This window comes from Heptranchias perlo, chromosome 39 (genome assembly GCF_035084215.1).
Source record: "Heptranchias perlo isolate sHepPer1 chromosome 39, sHepPer1.hap1, whole genome shotgun sequence".
In the NCBI taxonomy this organism is placed as follows: domain Eukaryota; kingdom Metazoa; phylum Chordata; class Chondrichthyes; order Hexanchiformes; family Hexanchidae; genus Heptranchias; species Heptranchias perlo.
The window spans coordinates 6,617,072-6,633,246 of NC_090363.1; the positions used below are offsets into that span (position 1 = coordinate 6,617,072).

The 16,175-nt window shown below is 49.6% G+C and overlaps 1 protein-coding gene across 1 annotated transcript; it reads right to left on the reverse strand.

Annotated features, from left to right (window-relative positions):
- Window positions 1-5,276: 5,276 nt before the first annotated feature.
- Window positions 5,277-15,868, reverse strand: LOC137304917 (torsin-4A-like). Its single transcript, XM_067973705.1, has 2 exons — window positions 15,460-15,868; window positions 5,277-8,059 (listed from the first exon to the last, which is right to left on the reverse strand). Exons 1-2 carry the CDS (start codon window positions 15,488-15,490, stop codon window positions 6,894-6,896), a joined length of 1,197 nt encoding a protein of 398 aa, XP_067829806.1. The 5' UTR covers window positions 15,491-15,868; the 3' UTR covers window positions 5,277-6,893.
- Between the last annotated feature and the right edge of the window lie 307 nt (window positions 15,869-16,175).

The window sequence follows — 16,175 nt, forward strand, 5'->3', positions numbered from 1 at the left end:
ACGGCGCAGGTCTGATCGGGGTGAATCACCACCTGCAGAGCTGACTTGACCCGATTGGCGATGACCTTGGACAGAATTTTGTAGTCCACGTTAAGTAGCGAGATGGGTCGCCAATTTTTGATTTCTTCCCTCTCCCCTATCCGCTTGTAGATGAGGGTGATGATGCCTTTCCTCATGGAGTCTGACATGCTGCCTGCCAGGAGCATACCCCCGTACACTTCCAGCAGGTCTGGGCCTATCCAGTCCCACAGAGCCGAGTACAACTCCACCGGCAAGCCGTCTCTTCCGGGAGTCCTACTCTTCCAATATTTTTTTTTCAAAAAATATACTTTATTCATAAAATTTGTAGCAATACATACAATACAGTTGTCATATCACATTCCAAACGTACACAATACAGATGATACAGTTTGCAGGTTACATCAAGTACAGTTCAATGAACACATTGGACATAATTACAGTTCATGACACTCTCGGGTGGGGTCGATCGGGAGAGGGTTCTAACAGGCGGCCAATCCAGTATCACCCGTTCTCCACCATCGCTCAAAGGGTAAAATGACCCCTGTAGGTGTGGTGACAAGTGAATTAAGATTTTTCCATTGTAATTTCAAAGAATGTTGAAGGGAATTCATCACCCGCAGACCTGATGCTGGTGTGAGGCCAAAACCGCAACAGACCAATCCACTTTCAGATGGAAGCAGTGCCGTGTGATTAAGTTTCGTGAAAAAACTCAATAAAGTCTGCAGGTTACAACAAATAGTCGCATTTCCTGTAAAGAAGCCATTTTTATATGTGGTAAAATTTAATTCTTTATTGAACTAAAATACATCTCTGAAATGGCCTAGCTCTAATTTTAAGGTTATGCCCCCTTGTTCTGGACTCTCCCCCACACCAGAGGAAATAGTTTCTCTCTATCTGCCCTATCAAGTCCTTTAATCATCTTAAACACCTCAATTAGATCAATCGTCCATATTCAAGGGAGTACAAGCCGAGTCCATGCAACCTCGCCTCATAATTTAACCCTTTTAAACCCCGGTATTGATCTGGTGAATCTGGGCATTGTGGCACTGATAAAACACATAAAGGTTACGACACAGGGAGAGAGGTCAGAGGTTAGAGGTTGGGAGGCTGATGGTGCGATGTTCAGCACCCAAAGTACCACTGAGCATTGGGCTTCAGCACCCTGCATTATGGGCCACTGAAGCATGAGGCCTGTTTTAGTGCCTGGTGGGCGAGGCACATGATAAAATGGCCCATTACACTTGGTCATTTTACTTAAAGTGGAGGGTGTTCCAGATAATGTGTTTCGAGTGCCCGAACCGTGTTCCAAATGCCCAGCACCCATATGAAACGGGCACGGCACGGGAAGCCCCTATTTGGGATACCGTAAAAGGGACTGACTTGCTGGCACTGGTTGTCAAGGTTTTATTCCCACTTACTTCAGTTCCAAACATACGAAATGGACGGGCAGGCTGTTCCATCAAGCTCGCCCCGCACCCCATGTTGGCTGGAGAATTATGACGAGTCACTTCCTCCCTCACCATGTGATCTCCCGGGAGAGGCAAAAATACCAGAAAACCCAAGGGAAAAATTCTCTGGAAAATTCCTCTCCAGCCACCACTCACCCCCCCTCCTCAGGCGATCAACACCAGTCCAGGAGATCTCATGGACCAAGTGTTACCTATAAAACCACTTACCTTCTATTTGAGGTGATCTCTGCCCCAATCAAGAACTGGTCTAGCTCCCCCTTGAAGGCATAAACCTGATTGCTAACCTGATTAGTTCTTTTGTTGCCTTACAAGAAATGAACCTACTGGAGGGCTTCTTAAAGTTGGAGACTATCTGTGCCCATTTCCCGAAGGATCTTTCATTGTGTCCTTCCAAATAGCAGTTATGGGTATCCCTTTGTATCTGCAGATTGTGAAGGAGGAGGAGTATTTTTTTTAAATTTTTTTTATTCGTTCATGGGATTTGGGCGTCGCTGGCGAGGCCGGCATTTATTGCCCATCCCTAATTGCCCTTGAGAAGGTGGTGGTGAGCCGCCTTCTTGAACCGCTGCAGTCCGTGTGGTGACGGTTCTCCCACAGTGCTGTTAGGAAGGAAGTTCCAGGATTTTGACCCAGCGACAATGAAGGAACGGCGATATATTTCCAAGTCGGGATGGTGTGTGACTTGGAGGGGAACGTGCAGGTGGTGTTGTTCCCATGCGCCTGCTGCCCTTGTCCTTCTAGGTGGTAGAGGTCGCGGGTTTGGGAGGTGCTGTCGAAGAAGCCTTGGCGAGTTGCTGCAGTGCATCCTGTGGATGGTGCACACTGCAGCCACAGTGCGCCGGTAGTGAAGGGAGTGAATGTTTAGGGTGGTGGATGGGGTGCCAATCAAGCGGGCTGCTTTATCTTGGATGGTGTCGAGCTTCTTGAGTGTTGTTGGAGCTGCACTCATCCAGGCAAGTGGAGAGTATTCCATCACACTCCTGACTTGTGCCTTGTAGATGGTGGAAAGGCTTTGGGGAGTCAGGAGGTGAGTCACTCGCCGCAGAATACCCAGCCTCTGACCTGCTCTCGTAGCCACGGTATTTATATGGCTTGTCCAGTTAAGTTTCTGGTCAATGGTGACCCCCAGGATGTTGATGGTGGGGGATTCGGCAATGGTAATGCCGTTGAATGTCAAGGGGAGGTGGTTAGACTCTCTCTTGTTGGAGATGGTCATTGCCTGGCACTTATCTGGCGCGAATGTTACTTGCCACTTATCAGCCCAAGCCTGGATGTTGTCCAGGTCTTGCTGCATGCAGGCTCGGACTGCTTCATTATCTGAGGGGTTGCGAATGGAACTGAACATTGTGCAGTCATCAGCGAACATCCCCATTTCTGACCTTATGATGGAGGGAAGGTCATTGATGAAGCAGCTGAAGATGGTTGGGCCTAGGACACTGCCCTGAGGAACTCCTGCAACAATGCCCTGGGGCTGAGATGATTGGCCTCCAACAACCACTACCATCTTCCTTTGTGCTAGGTATGACTCCGCCACTGGAGAGTTTTCCCCCTGATTCCCATTGACTTCAATTTTACTAGGGCTCCTTGGTGCCACACTCGGTCAAATGCTGCCTTGATGTCAAGGGCAGTCACTCTCACCTCACCTCTGGAATTCAGCTCTTTTGTCCATGTTTGGACCAAGGCTGTAATGAGGTCTGGAGCCGAGTGGTCCTGGCGGAACCCAAACTGAGCATCGGTGAGCAGGTTATTGGTGAGTAAGTGCCGCTTGATAGCACTGTCGACGACACCTTCCATCACTTTGCTGCTGATTGAGAGTAGACTGATGGGGCGGTAATTGGCCGGATTGGATTTGTCCTGCTTTTTGTGGACAGGACATACCTGGGCAATTTTCCACATTGTCGGGTGGATGCCAGTGTTGTAGCTGTACTGGAACAGCTTGGCTAGAGGCGCAGCTAGTTCTGGAGCTATTCATATACATATAGCTTATACGTCTGGTTAGATATAGACATGCAGTTTGCACCAGGTTATACAGTTTTATACCCAAATTAGGATCTAAACGCACACCCACTAGGTTTCTCTGACACTCCCTGAGTGGTCACAGAATATAAAGGATAATACCCGAAGAGGAGAGCTGACGCTGGCCAGGCGTTCCGTTCTCTCTCTCTCTCTCTCTCTCTCGACGTTGTCGCTACGTCCCTGACGTAGGGTCTTCCACTTCCGCGATGGTTGGTCTCCGGAGTCTTCGCTCTGGCTCCATGCCCCAGATCCTTCATTCTTATTCCGAATCTTATCTCTTCAAGCTGTACAGTCTCTCTCCCTTTGGTTTAGGTTTGCTCGCCTTGTCCCGTGTCTTCTCCTCATTGGCTCTGTCCCAAGGACTTAGGTAGCATTACCTCATTACTCCTTTTCTAAATAAGGACTTGTGTCTTATCACATCTCCTTTGCCTTTCACAAAACTTAGCTAATTCAAACCGGTTCCAGCCAGCTCAGGCCAGCGACTGAACTCAGGTTACTTCAGTTCAAAAGTTGTTCTTGCCTGTGTGTTTCAGCAGCTGGGCTCAGGTTACTTTCTGCAGCCCCTGGCCAACAGCGGGATTCACGGAAGTCTCGCAAACTCCTGCTTGTAACGCGTCCAAATGGGAATTTCCGAAATGTTAACAAAGTTCTCTTTGACTGAGCCTTCTTTTTCTACGGCCTACAGTTTTCCAGTGCCGAGGTTACCCCACTCCCCCCCCGTTTCTATTTAAAGTCCACCCTCCGAAGGAGACGATGGACGGTGTGCCTGTTATCGGCGTTCCTCCCATTCTTGCCGCTGCCCTTTGGCTTCGGGCTGTTTATTCGCCAGTGTTTTTGTTATGGGCGTCGTAGGGGAATCCAGGCCTCCCCTCCGCACCCCCCCCCCACCTGCGATCGACCTCGTAGCTACGTCGCAGAGGAGAACATGAGCCGTGCGGGTGCCCTGGATGCCACCTTCTGGCCCAATTGCCACCACGTACCGTTGCCTCTTCACACGGGGCCGCGCCCACCCCGTGGCGCGAGAAGAGTTGGCACAGTGGCGCCCGGTGTGGCATCGCTACTGGCAGGCTCACCGGCGGCACGGTATTGGCTCATGCCGGGGTATGACTACACGGGTGCTGGTTGCCCCCACCCACCGTTATACCACCCGAGTAACCGTTCTTCATGCATGAGCCTAGACAGTCGGTGTGGGCTAGCTACTCAACCGGGGGTGGTAGTGGGGGTTTCACTGCTAGCTTTGGCCAACATCCATACCTTGTCAGTAGAGGCGACTGGATAGGGTTAAGGTACAGGGTCGCTGGCTGGATTTTGCCGCCCTGCCCCATAGGGAGAGAGGTCAATTGTACATTTCGTACACCCACCAGCTAACTCGGCACCGACCAGCGATGACGGCTCGGGCTCAGTCCCACACTGGCCAGTGCTGCTAATCGCTCGCTGATCCACGGAGTTTGCAGACACCCGATCCCCCCCGTGACGGAGTTTATGGGGGTGAATCAGGACGGCCCACACTGTGGGTTTCTCACGTGCCCCATTAATTGCCCGGACACCCATTTAAATACATGCGAGTGCTCCTCATCCCCTCTCAGTGGGGCAGAGAGAGATGTGCAAGTGACCAGGGTCTCGGTGTCTTGCTATGTTGTACCTCGGCCGGAGGGTCTGTCCCCAAGGACACTCGGCCATAGTGTGTGATTCATTGTGTGAAGAACTCGTGTAATGGAACAATATTCTACCAAGAAAATATAGCACAAAAACTCAGTGAAAGACAAAGAATCTGGAAATATCTACTTTACTAATATATCATTATTAGTACAGTGGGACAGATACTGTCCTTTCCCCCTCTGGGACTGGGTGGTACAGTGGGTCAGACACTGTCCTTTCCCCCTCTGGGACTGGGTGATACAGTTGGTCAGACACTGACCTTTCCCCCTCTGGGACTGGGTGGTACAGTGGGTCAGACACTGTCCTTTCCCCCTCTGGGACTGGGTGATACAGTTGGTCAGACACTGACCTTTCCCCCTCTGGGACTGGATGGTACAGTGGGTCAGACACTGTCCTTTCCCCCTCTGGGACTGGGTGGTACAGTGGGTCAGACACTGTCCTTTCCCCCTTTGGGACTAGGTGGAACAGTGGGCCAGACACTGTCCTTTCCCCCTCTGGGACTGGGTGATACAGTGGGTCAGACACTGACCTTTCCCCCCCTGGGACTGGGTGGTACAGTGGGTCAGACACTGTCCTTTCCCCCTCTGGGACTGGGTGGTACAGTGGGTCAGACACTGTCCTTTCCCCCTCTGGGACTGGGTGGTGCAGTGGGTCAGACACTGTCCTTTCCCCCTCTGGGACTGGGTGGTGCAGTGGGTCAGACACTGTCCTTTCCCCCTTGGGGACTGGGTGGTGCAGTGGGTCAGACACTGTCCTTTCCCCCTCTGGGACTGGGTGGTACAGTGGGTCAGACACTGTCCTTTCCCCCTCTGGGACTGGGTGGTACAGTGGGTCAGACACTGTCCTTTCCCCCTCTGGGACTGGGTGGTGCAGTGGGTCAGACACTGTCCTTTCCCCCTCTGGGACTGGGTGGTGCAGTGGGTCAGACACTGTCCTTTCCCCCTCTGGGACTGGGTGGTACAGTGGGTCAGACACTGACCTTTCCCCCCCTGGGACTGGGTGGTACAGTGGGTCAGACACTGTCCTTTCCCCCTCTGGGACTGGGTGGTACAGTGGGTCAGACACTGTCCTTTCACCCTCTTGGACTGGGTGGTGCAGTGGGTCAGACACTGTCCTTTCCCCCCTCTGGGACTGGGTGGTAAAGTGGGTCAGACACTGTCCTCTCCCCCTCTGGGACTGGGTGGTACAGTGGGTCAGACACTGTCCTTTCCCCCTCTGGGACTGGGTGGTGCAGTGGGTCAGACACTGTCCTTTCCCCCTCTGGGACTGGGTGGTGCAGTGGGTCAGACACTGTCCTTTCCCCCTCTGGGACTGGGTGGTGCAGTGGGTCAGACACTGTCCTTTCCCCCTCTGGGACTGGGTGGTGCAGTGGGTCAGACACTGACCTTTCCCCCTCTGGGACTGGGTGGTACAGTGGGTCAGACCAATGTGTGAAATCTGAGATCCATCCAAGTTGGTGTTGTGCACTTTCTGGCAACAATTCTGCAGTGTGCTGGGCCGGGTCTTTGGACAGTGGTCTTTTTAACTGTGGAACGGCTGGGGGTCTGCAAATGCAGAAGAAAATCAAGGAATACAAAATTCAGAAAAATAGAAAGGGACAATATGATTTCAGCATCACATTAAGTTGTTCTCTATCTGCACTTGCCTAGTTATTAATTGGATTTCAGTAATCCAATAAGGAGTGGTTGAATATGGGAAGTATCTCTCACGAATGAAACCCATGTGGCTTCACGAGACAATTTTATTCCCCAATTTCTCCGCACGCTTCCGCCCACTTAATTGTTTCACCATCGATAGGACGTCTTTGCAGCCGCGCTGGGAGTAGAGTTTGTTCCTGGCTCTGTAGTAATATAACGTGTTGGCCATCGTCTCCACGCGGGGGTCATGGGGATAGAATCCTTCTCGGTCCATCACGTTGCGAAAGCATCGGACCACGTGAGCCCTGTCCAGAGGGGAGAGGGGGATGATCTCCGGTGCCCACCATACGGGGTGCTGCTGCCAGGCGAACAACTGCGCCAGCTCCACGCTGAGCTTCTTGACCCGGATCGTCTCTTTGGGCGAGAAGCTGCGACGGACAGACTGCGCTATCGCGTCCTGCCCGACGTTGCTGATGAAGATGTAGACGGCGCTGGTGCGGTTGGACTCCAGGAGGTGGCCGATGAAGCTGAGGAGCTCCGTCGGCGCCAGTTCCATCTCATCGAACAGGAAGACCGGGATCCGCTCGGCTTGAAGAGCTTGGGAAAAGATGTCCGAGATGCGGGCAGACAGCTGGCGCTGGGAGTGGTGATGGGAATGCCCCATCAGGCGCTGGTACTTCATGGAGTGTTGGAGGACAAGGTCAGGTCCGAGTTCAAACTTGAAGTGTTTGGCAATCAGCCTCCCCAAATGGCTCTTGCCAACTCCTGCGGGGCCATTAATGGACAAGAACAAGGGCTTTGCGTGAACATAAGTGGAAAAGTAACCCCTCATGAGCTTGGTGAGCTTGTTAAGGGCCAGCGTTTGGCCAAGGAGGTCCCTGTGCAGGGTCTTCTCCAGTTCATCGATGTCGTAGATCAGAAGATTGTCGTCCAGATTCTCGTAGGCATTGTACACCTGCAGGCCCACAATAAAGGAGAGCAGATACAGAAGAAACATGGCTTTTGTTTCGTGGTCAAAGGACCACCACTTCTTGCCGCAGGTTTGCAGGGATTTCTTCTTGCTGCCAAACTTCCTGGACGAGCTTTTCCTCTTTAAGGGATGGTGAAGGCTGGTCGAGAGATTGGACTGCGCCCTCGAGAGAAGTTTGCCTCGCCGCACCCGGTTGGCGAGGCGTATCTTCATGGTGGCGCGGGCGAGCCTGCTTTTGGAGGACCTTCTCCCCTCCGGCGCCTCCTCTTTAGGATGCTCTCCTGACGCTAAGAACAAGACCGAGATGTCTTCAGCTGGGACTGGATCGGTGGCGGGGGTGGAGGGGAAAGAGAAGTGGGAAAGAAAACGAGCCAGGGAAGTGAAGAGACGGATGAGGGGGAACAAAGACGGGTTAACGGATGGAGAATTAAAGAGACAGGCCTGGGCCTGGGAATTTCCTGAGGCCCCCACTCCGCTATCAGAAGTGCATGGGGGGGGGGGGAGTGGGACTTCTGGATGCCATTTGTGCCCCAATCCTTACCCTGCCCCCAAATCCCATGCAGTCAGGACACCTGCTTCCTGCCTCTTGGCCCTAATTAAGATGGAAACCAGTGGGACTTCTGGCAAGAGGACATCATCGCACTAGTCCCACCTCTCTCATAGGAACATAGGAAGAGGAGGAGGCCATTCAGCCCCTCGAGCCTGTCCCACCATTCAATTAGATCATGGCTGATCTGCACCTCAACTCTATTTACCCACCTTAGATCCATATTCCTTGATACCCTTACCCAACAAAAATCTGTCGATCTCAGCCTTGAAAGCTCCAATTGTCCCCCAGCATCCACAGCCTTTTGGGGAAGAAAATTTCAGATTTCTCCTCCCCTTTGTGTGAAGAAGTGAGGGGTCATGGACAGAATCTATTTGGTTAGAGTTAAGAAACAATATAGGCGCCATTACACTACTGGGTGCATTCTATAGGCCACCAACTAGTGGGAAGGATATAGAGGAGCAAATTTGCAGGGAAATTACAGAGAGGTGCAAGAACCATAGAGTAGTGATAATGGGGCACCTCAATTATCCTAATATAGCAATAATGAAAGGGGCAAAGAGGGGGAGGAATTTCTGAAGTGTGTTCAGGAGAACTTTCTTGATCAGTATGTTTCCGCATTAACGAGGAAGGAGGCATTGTTGGATCTGATTCCGGGAAATGAGGTGGGTTTAGTGGAATAAGTGTCAGTGGGGGGACCATTTAGGGGCTAGTGATCATAGTATCATAAGGTTTAGATTAATTATGGAAAAGGACAAGGAGCAATCTGGAGTAAAAATACTTAATTGGAGCAGGGCCATTTTCAGTGAGTTAAGAACGGAACTGGCCCGGGTAAATTGGAATCAAAGATCGGCAGGCAAAACTGTAATCAAACAATGGGCGGCCTTTAAAGAGGAGATGGTTCGGATACAGTCGAGGGGGGATGGTAGGGCAACCAGTAGCCAGTGGTGTTCCGCAGGGGTCGGTGCTGGGTCCCCAACTCTTTACAATCTATATTAACGATTTGGAGGAGGGGACCGAGTGTAACATATCAAAGTTTGCAGATGATACAAGGATGGGAGGGAAAGAAGAGAGTGAGGAGGACATAAAAAACCTACAAGGGGATATAGACAGGCTGGGTGAGTGGGCGGAGATTTGGCAGATGCAATACAATATTGGAAAATGTGAGGTTATGCACTTTGGCAGGAAAAATCAGAGAGCAAGTTATTATCTTAATGGCGAGAAACTGGAAAGTACTGCAGTACAAAGGGATCTGGGGGTCCTAGTGCAAGAAAATCAAAAAGTTAGTATGCAGGTGCAGCAGGTGATCAAGAAGGCCAACGGAATGTTGGCTTTTATTGCTAGGGGGATAGAATATAAAAACAGGGAGGTATTGCTGCAGTTATATAAGGTATTGGTGAGACCGCACCTGGAATACTGCATACAGTTTTGATATCCATACTTGGGGAAAGACATACTTGCTCTCGAGGCAGTACAAAGAAGGTTCACTCGGTTAATCCTGGGGATGAGGGGGTGGACATATGAGGAGAGGTTGAATAGATTGGGACTCTACTCATTGGAGTTCAGAAGAATGAGAGGCGATCTTATTGAAACATATAAGATTGTGAAGGGGCTTGATTGGGTGGATGCGGTAAGGATGTTCCCAAGGATGGGTGAAACTAGAACGAGGGGGCATAATCTTAGAATAAGGGGCTGCTCTTTCAAAACTGAGATGAGGAGAAACTTCTTCACTCAGAGGGTAGGAGGTCTGTGGAATTTGCTGCCCCAGGAAGCTGTGGAAGCTACATCATTAAATAAATTAAAAACAGAAATAGACAGTTTCCTAGAAGTAAAGGGAATTAGGGGTTACGGGGAGCGGGCAGGAAATTGGCCATGAATTTAGATTTGAGGTTAGGATCAGATCAGCCATGATCTTATTGAATGGCGGAGCAGGCTCGAGGGGCCGATTGGCCTACTCCTGCTCCTATTTCTTATGTTCTTATGAAACCAAAGCCAGAGCTCCCTAGATGACGAAAGACATAGAGAGTAAGATGAGGCAGAAAAAGGGGACGGATGACAAATGTCAGGTTGATAATACAAGTGAGAACCAGGCTGAATATAGAAAGTACAGAGGAGAAGTGAAAAAAGGAAATAAGAGGGGCAAAGAGAGAGTATGAGAATAGACTGGTAGCCAACATAAAAGAGAATCCAAAAGTCTTCTATAAGTATATAAATAGTAAACGAGTAGTAAGAGGAGGGATGGGACCGATTAGGGACTAAAAAGGAGATCTACGCATTGAGGCAGAGGGCATGGCTGAGGTATTAAATGAGTACTTTGCATCTGTCTTTACCAAGGAAGAAGATGCTGCCAGAGTCTCAGTAAAAAAGGAGGTCGTTGAGATACTGGATGGGCTAAAAATTGATAAAGAGGAAGTATTAGAAAGGCTGGCTGTACTTAAAGTAGATAAGTCACCTGGTCCGGATGGGGTACATCCTAGGTTGCTGAGGGAAGTATGGGTGGAAATTGCAGAAGTGCTGGCCATAATCTTCCAAACATCCTTAGATATGGGGGTGGTGTCAGAGGACTGGAGAATTGCAAATGTTACATTCTTGTTCAAAAAAGGGTGTATGGATAAACCTAGCAACTACAGGCCAGTCAGTTTAACCTCAATGATGGGGAAACTTTTAGAAACGATAATCCGGGACAAAATTAATAGTCACTTGGACAAGCGTAGATTGATTAGGGAAAGCCAGCACGGATTTGTCAAAGGCAAATCGTGTTTAACTAACTTGATTGAGTTTTTTGATGAGGTAATAGAGAGGGTAGATGAGGGCAATATGGTTGATGTTGTGTTTATGGACTTTCAAAAGGCGTTTGATAAAGTGCCACATAATAGGCTTGTCAGCAAAATTCAAGCCCATGGAATAAAAGGGGCAGTGCCAGCATGGATATGAAATTGGCAAAGTGACAGGAAACAGAGTAGTGGTGAACGGTTGTTTTTTGGACCGGAGGGAGGTGTACAGTGGTGTTCCCCAGGGGTCAGTACTAGGACCACTGCTTTTTTAAAATATATATTAATGACTTGGACTTGGGTGCACAGGGCACAATTTCAAAATTTACAGATGACACAAAACTTGGAAGTGTAGTAAACAATGAGGAGGATAGTGATAGATTGCAAGAGGGCATAGACAGGCTGGCGGAATGGGCGGACACATGGCGGATGAAATTTAATGCAGAGAAGCTCAAAGTGGTACATTTTGGTAGGAAGAACGAGGAGAGGCAATATAAACGAAATGGTATAATTCTAAAGGGGGTGCAGGAACAGAGAGACCTGGGGGTATTTGTGCACAAATCGTTGAAGGTGGCAGGACAGGTCAAGAAAGCTGTTAAAAAAGCATACGGGATCTTGGGCTTTATAAACAGAGGCATAGAGTACAAAAGCAAGGAAGCTATGTTGAACCTTTATCAAACACTGGTTCGGCCACAACTGGAGTATTGTGTCCAATTCTGGGCACCGCACTTTAGGAAGGATGTGAAGGCCTTAGAGAGGGTGCAGAAAAGATTTACTAGAATGGTTCCAGGGATGAGGAACTTCAGTTATGTGGATAGACTGGAGAAGCTGGGGTTGTTCTCCTTAGAGCAGAGAAGGTTGAGAGGGGATTTGATGGAAGTGTTCAAAATCGTGAAGGGTTTAATTAAAGTAAATAAAGAGAAACTGTTCCCATTGGGAGAAGGATCGAGAATCATAGGTCACAGATTTAAGGTGATTGGCGAAAGAACCAAAAGCGACATGAGGAAAAACTTTTTTACGCAGCGAGTGGTTATGATCTGGAATGCACTGCCCGAGGGGGTGGTGGAGGCAGATTCAATCTTTCAAAAAGGAATTGGATAAATACATGAAGGGAAAAAATTTGCCGGGCTACGGGGAAAGAGCGGGGGAATGGGACTAATGGGATAGCTCTTCCAAAGAGCCGGCACAGGCTCGATGGGCCAAGTGGCCTCCATCTGTGCTGTAACCATTCCATGATTTTAAGTGCTTGCTTATTTCACTCCTAAATAGCCCAGCTCTAATTTTAAAATTGTGCCTCTTTGTTCTGGATTCCCCACAGAGGAAATAGTTTCTCCGTATCTACCCTATGGAATGCTTTTAACGTTTTAAAACACCTCAATTAGATTATCCCTCAATCTTCTAAACTCAAGGGATTACAAGCCAAGTCGATGCAACCTGCCCTCATAATTTAACCCTCTAAGTCCCGGTATCATTCTGACTCAGTGACATTAGAATTCCCCGGTGATAACAAACAAGGCACAGAGATCTGGGGGAACCAGGCCGTGCTCCAAATTCTATCCCCCCCTCCCCCACCCCGACTTGCGTTCTCAATTCCGACCTCCCGAGCCGAGGGATTTAGGGTCCAGAAGCTGCTCTGGTTGCTCAGTGAGTAAGTGTACTATCCAATGCCGAGCCATAGCGGCCCGAAGGCCCCAGGTTTGATCCTCAGTCTGTGCTCAGCAGGGGCTGCTGCAATTGCTCTTTGCCCCATCTGGGTTAGAAAGGAAAAAAAATAAACACATGGGCTAGGTCTCCCGCTCCTGATCGCTGTCCAGTGACCCCCTTCTGGGAAGGGTTCATGTGTAGATATTGGGTGAGGACAGGTTGCAGCTTGGCTGTGATGCCCTCTACAGTTAAATAGTTTACTGGCCCTCACTGTCTTGGTTCACATTGTTAGTGAGGTATTGATGGGTGCCTAGTGAAAGAAAGAAAGAGGAAGGGGGGAGGGAGAAAGAGATAGAGAGAGCGAGAAAGAGAGAAAGAAAGACTTGCATTTCTATAACGCCTCTCATGACCTCAGGATGTCCCCAAACACTTTTTAGCCAATGAAGTAAATCTTTGAAGGTGGCAGGACAAGTTGAAAAAGCTGTTAAAAAAGCCTAAAAATCCTGGGCTTTATTAATAGAGACATAGAGTACAAAAGCAAGGAAGTTATGCTAAACCTTTATAAAACACTGGTTAGGCCTCAGCTGGAGTATTGTGTCCAATTCTGGGCACCACACTTTAGGAAGGATGTCAAGGCCTTGGAGAGGGGGCAGAGGAGATTTACTAGAATGGTACCAGGGATGAGGGACTTCAGTTATGTGGAGAGACTGGAGAAGCTGGGGTTGTTCTCCTTAGCACAGAGAAGGTTAAGGGGAGATTTGATCGAGGTGTTCAAAATCATGAAGGATTTTAATAGAGTAAATAAGGAGAAGCTGTTCCCAGTGGCAGAAGGGTCGGTAACCAGAGGACACAGATTTAAGGAGACTGGCAAAAGAACCAGAGGTGACGTGAGAAACATTTCTTTACGCAGCGAGTTGTTACAATCTGGAATGCGCTGCCTGAAAGGGCGGTGGAAGCAGATTCAATAATATCTTTCAAAAGGGAATTGGATAAATACTTGAAAAGGAAAAAATTACAGGGCTACGGGGAAAGAGGAGAGTGGGACTAATTGGACAGCGATTTCAAAGAGTCGGCACAGGCACGATGGGCTGAATGGCCTCCTCCTGCACTATGATACCGTGTAGAAGCTAATTTGTGGACAGCAAGCTCCCACAAACAGCAATATGATAATGATCTGTTCTAGTGATGTTGGTTGAGGGATAAATATTGGCCAGGACACCGGGGACAACTCCCCTCCTCTTCTTCAAAATAGTGCCATGGTATGTTTTACATCCACCTCGGAGGGCAGACGGGGCCTCGCTTTAACACCTCATCCAAAAGACGGCACTTGCGACAGTGCAGCACTCCCTCAGAACTGCACTGGGAGTGTCAGCCGAGATTTTGTGCTCAATTCTCTGGAGAGGGACTTAAACACACAGCTTTCTAACTCAAAGATGAAAGTGTTACCCACTGATCACGGCTGACACTTTGGAAGTATATTCTAGCAAAAGTCAGCAGTTTCAGGAGAGGAGGGAGGGTTGTATAGAGTAGAAGTGGAGGTGGGGGACAGAGTAAATTGCAATTAACCGTTACTCAGTGGCGTTGGCCCAGAGAACCACCAACAGGAGCTAACAACATGCAGTTAACACAGTGAAGCTTCTCAAGGGCGTTCCCATTGGGATGGGAGTTGGGGAATGGGCACAGAGCAGGTGTTAGTAGGATAGTTGAAGGCACTGACCAAACGTATGGTGGAAAGGGTAGGTTTTTTTGAAAATGCATTTGAAGGCAAGGAGAGATGGAATAAGGCGGAGAGGTTTATAAAGGGAACTCTATGGTGCTGGTTGAAAGCTCTGTCTTCAGAGGTGGGGCGGAAGGATTGATTTGATCAAACGTGAAGAGTGGGTTGGGTGCTAGTTAGGGGAGGAGGAGGCTGTAGGGGTAGGGTGGGGCTGGGCCATGAAGGGATTAATAAATGAGGATGAAAAGCCAATATGGTGGTGGATTGGGAGCCAGTGGAGTTTGGTGTTGATGAGGGTGCTTTCAGTAGCAGTGCATGCAAGAAGCCATGCCAGGGTGAGCAACTTCACCCCCACGAGAGCACTGCCTGCTCCTGGTTCCACCAGCACCCTAACCCCCAATGACCCTGCCCGGCAGAACCGAGAGGCTACTTTGAGTTTCAGACACTCACGACACCTGTCCACCTACTGACGAGGCGGCAGAGACTGCTGGCCCCAGACAGGTGGACAGTCGAGAATTGCAACAGCCGGAGTACAGCTGTGGCTCAGTCAGTAGCACTCCTGCCTCTGAGTCATGATGGTCATGGGTTCAAGTCCGCGCTCTAGCGACTTGAGTACAAAATCTAGGCCGTACACGCCACTGCAGCAGCTGAGGAAGAGTTGCACTGTTGGAGGTGCAGTATTTCAGATGAGGTGTTAAACCAAGGCCCTGTCTGCCCTCTCAGGTGGACGTAAAAGTTCTCCCATGTCACTATTTCAAAGAAGAGCAGGGGAGTTCTTCCTGGCCAATATTTATTCCTCAACCAACATCACCAAAATAGGTGATCTGGCTATTATCTCATTGCTGTTTGTGGGATCTTTCTGTGTGCAAATTGGCTGCCACGTTTCCTACATTACAACAGCGACTACACTTCATGAAGTGTTTCATTGGCTGTAAAGCAGTTTGGGACGTCCTGAGGTTGTGAAAGTTGCTGTCTATAAATGCACAGTTCTTGCTACACAGCTCTCACCTTGACATGTTGTGCCGACAAGCTCTGACATGGCTGCAGCTCCGTTCGAGAGCTCGTCCTCCCAGACGGTGCCTCAGTTTCCCTGGGCCGTCTTGGTCCTCTGGCCGCTGGGTTACTGTCCTGAGCCGAGCTCTTGCTCGTGTCTGGCCCAACGGGGCCAGGTTTTCTGTCCTTTAACGGTGACGTGCGGCCTTGACTGTCGCGAGAGCACTCGCAGATTAGTTCTCCTCCTGATTGGAAACCACTTATCGGTCGCTGATTGTAGAAGCAAAAAAAAAACCCACCCAGTCTGAGCAGTACCCGATGCGCCTCTCCGCGGATTTAAGGGTGCTGTTTTATAAGAGCTTCCCTCAGTCAGTTTAGCACAAAGACTCGAGCTGCTCTTTCAGGAAGTAGTTTATTTGAACAGCTAAGGCCAACTGCCAGCGTCTAACTCGTCTCCTTGCTAATTAATGCAATTTCCCTTTTTTTTAAACTGGGCTACTGAGGTGTTCACTTCCTACCGCTCCTCCTCCCCCACCAGCTTCTTCCTCTTCTTTGCCCTGGAGTTTCTGACTCGTGCGGGTGCACCTGCGTCGCTGCCAAGCCTTGGTATCAAATCCAAGTGGCCCTCTCTTCCGAGAAGCTGAGGGTCAGCAGGCTATTGTCCATGGCGGACGGATGAAGAAGGAGGAACTGGACATCACCCAATTCTATCCTCATTCGAAGTCCACAGG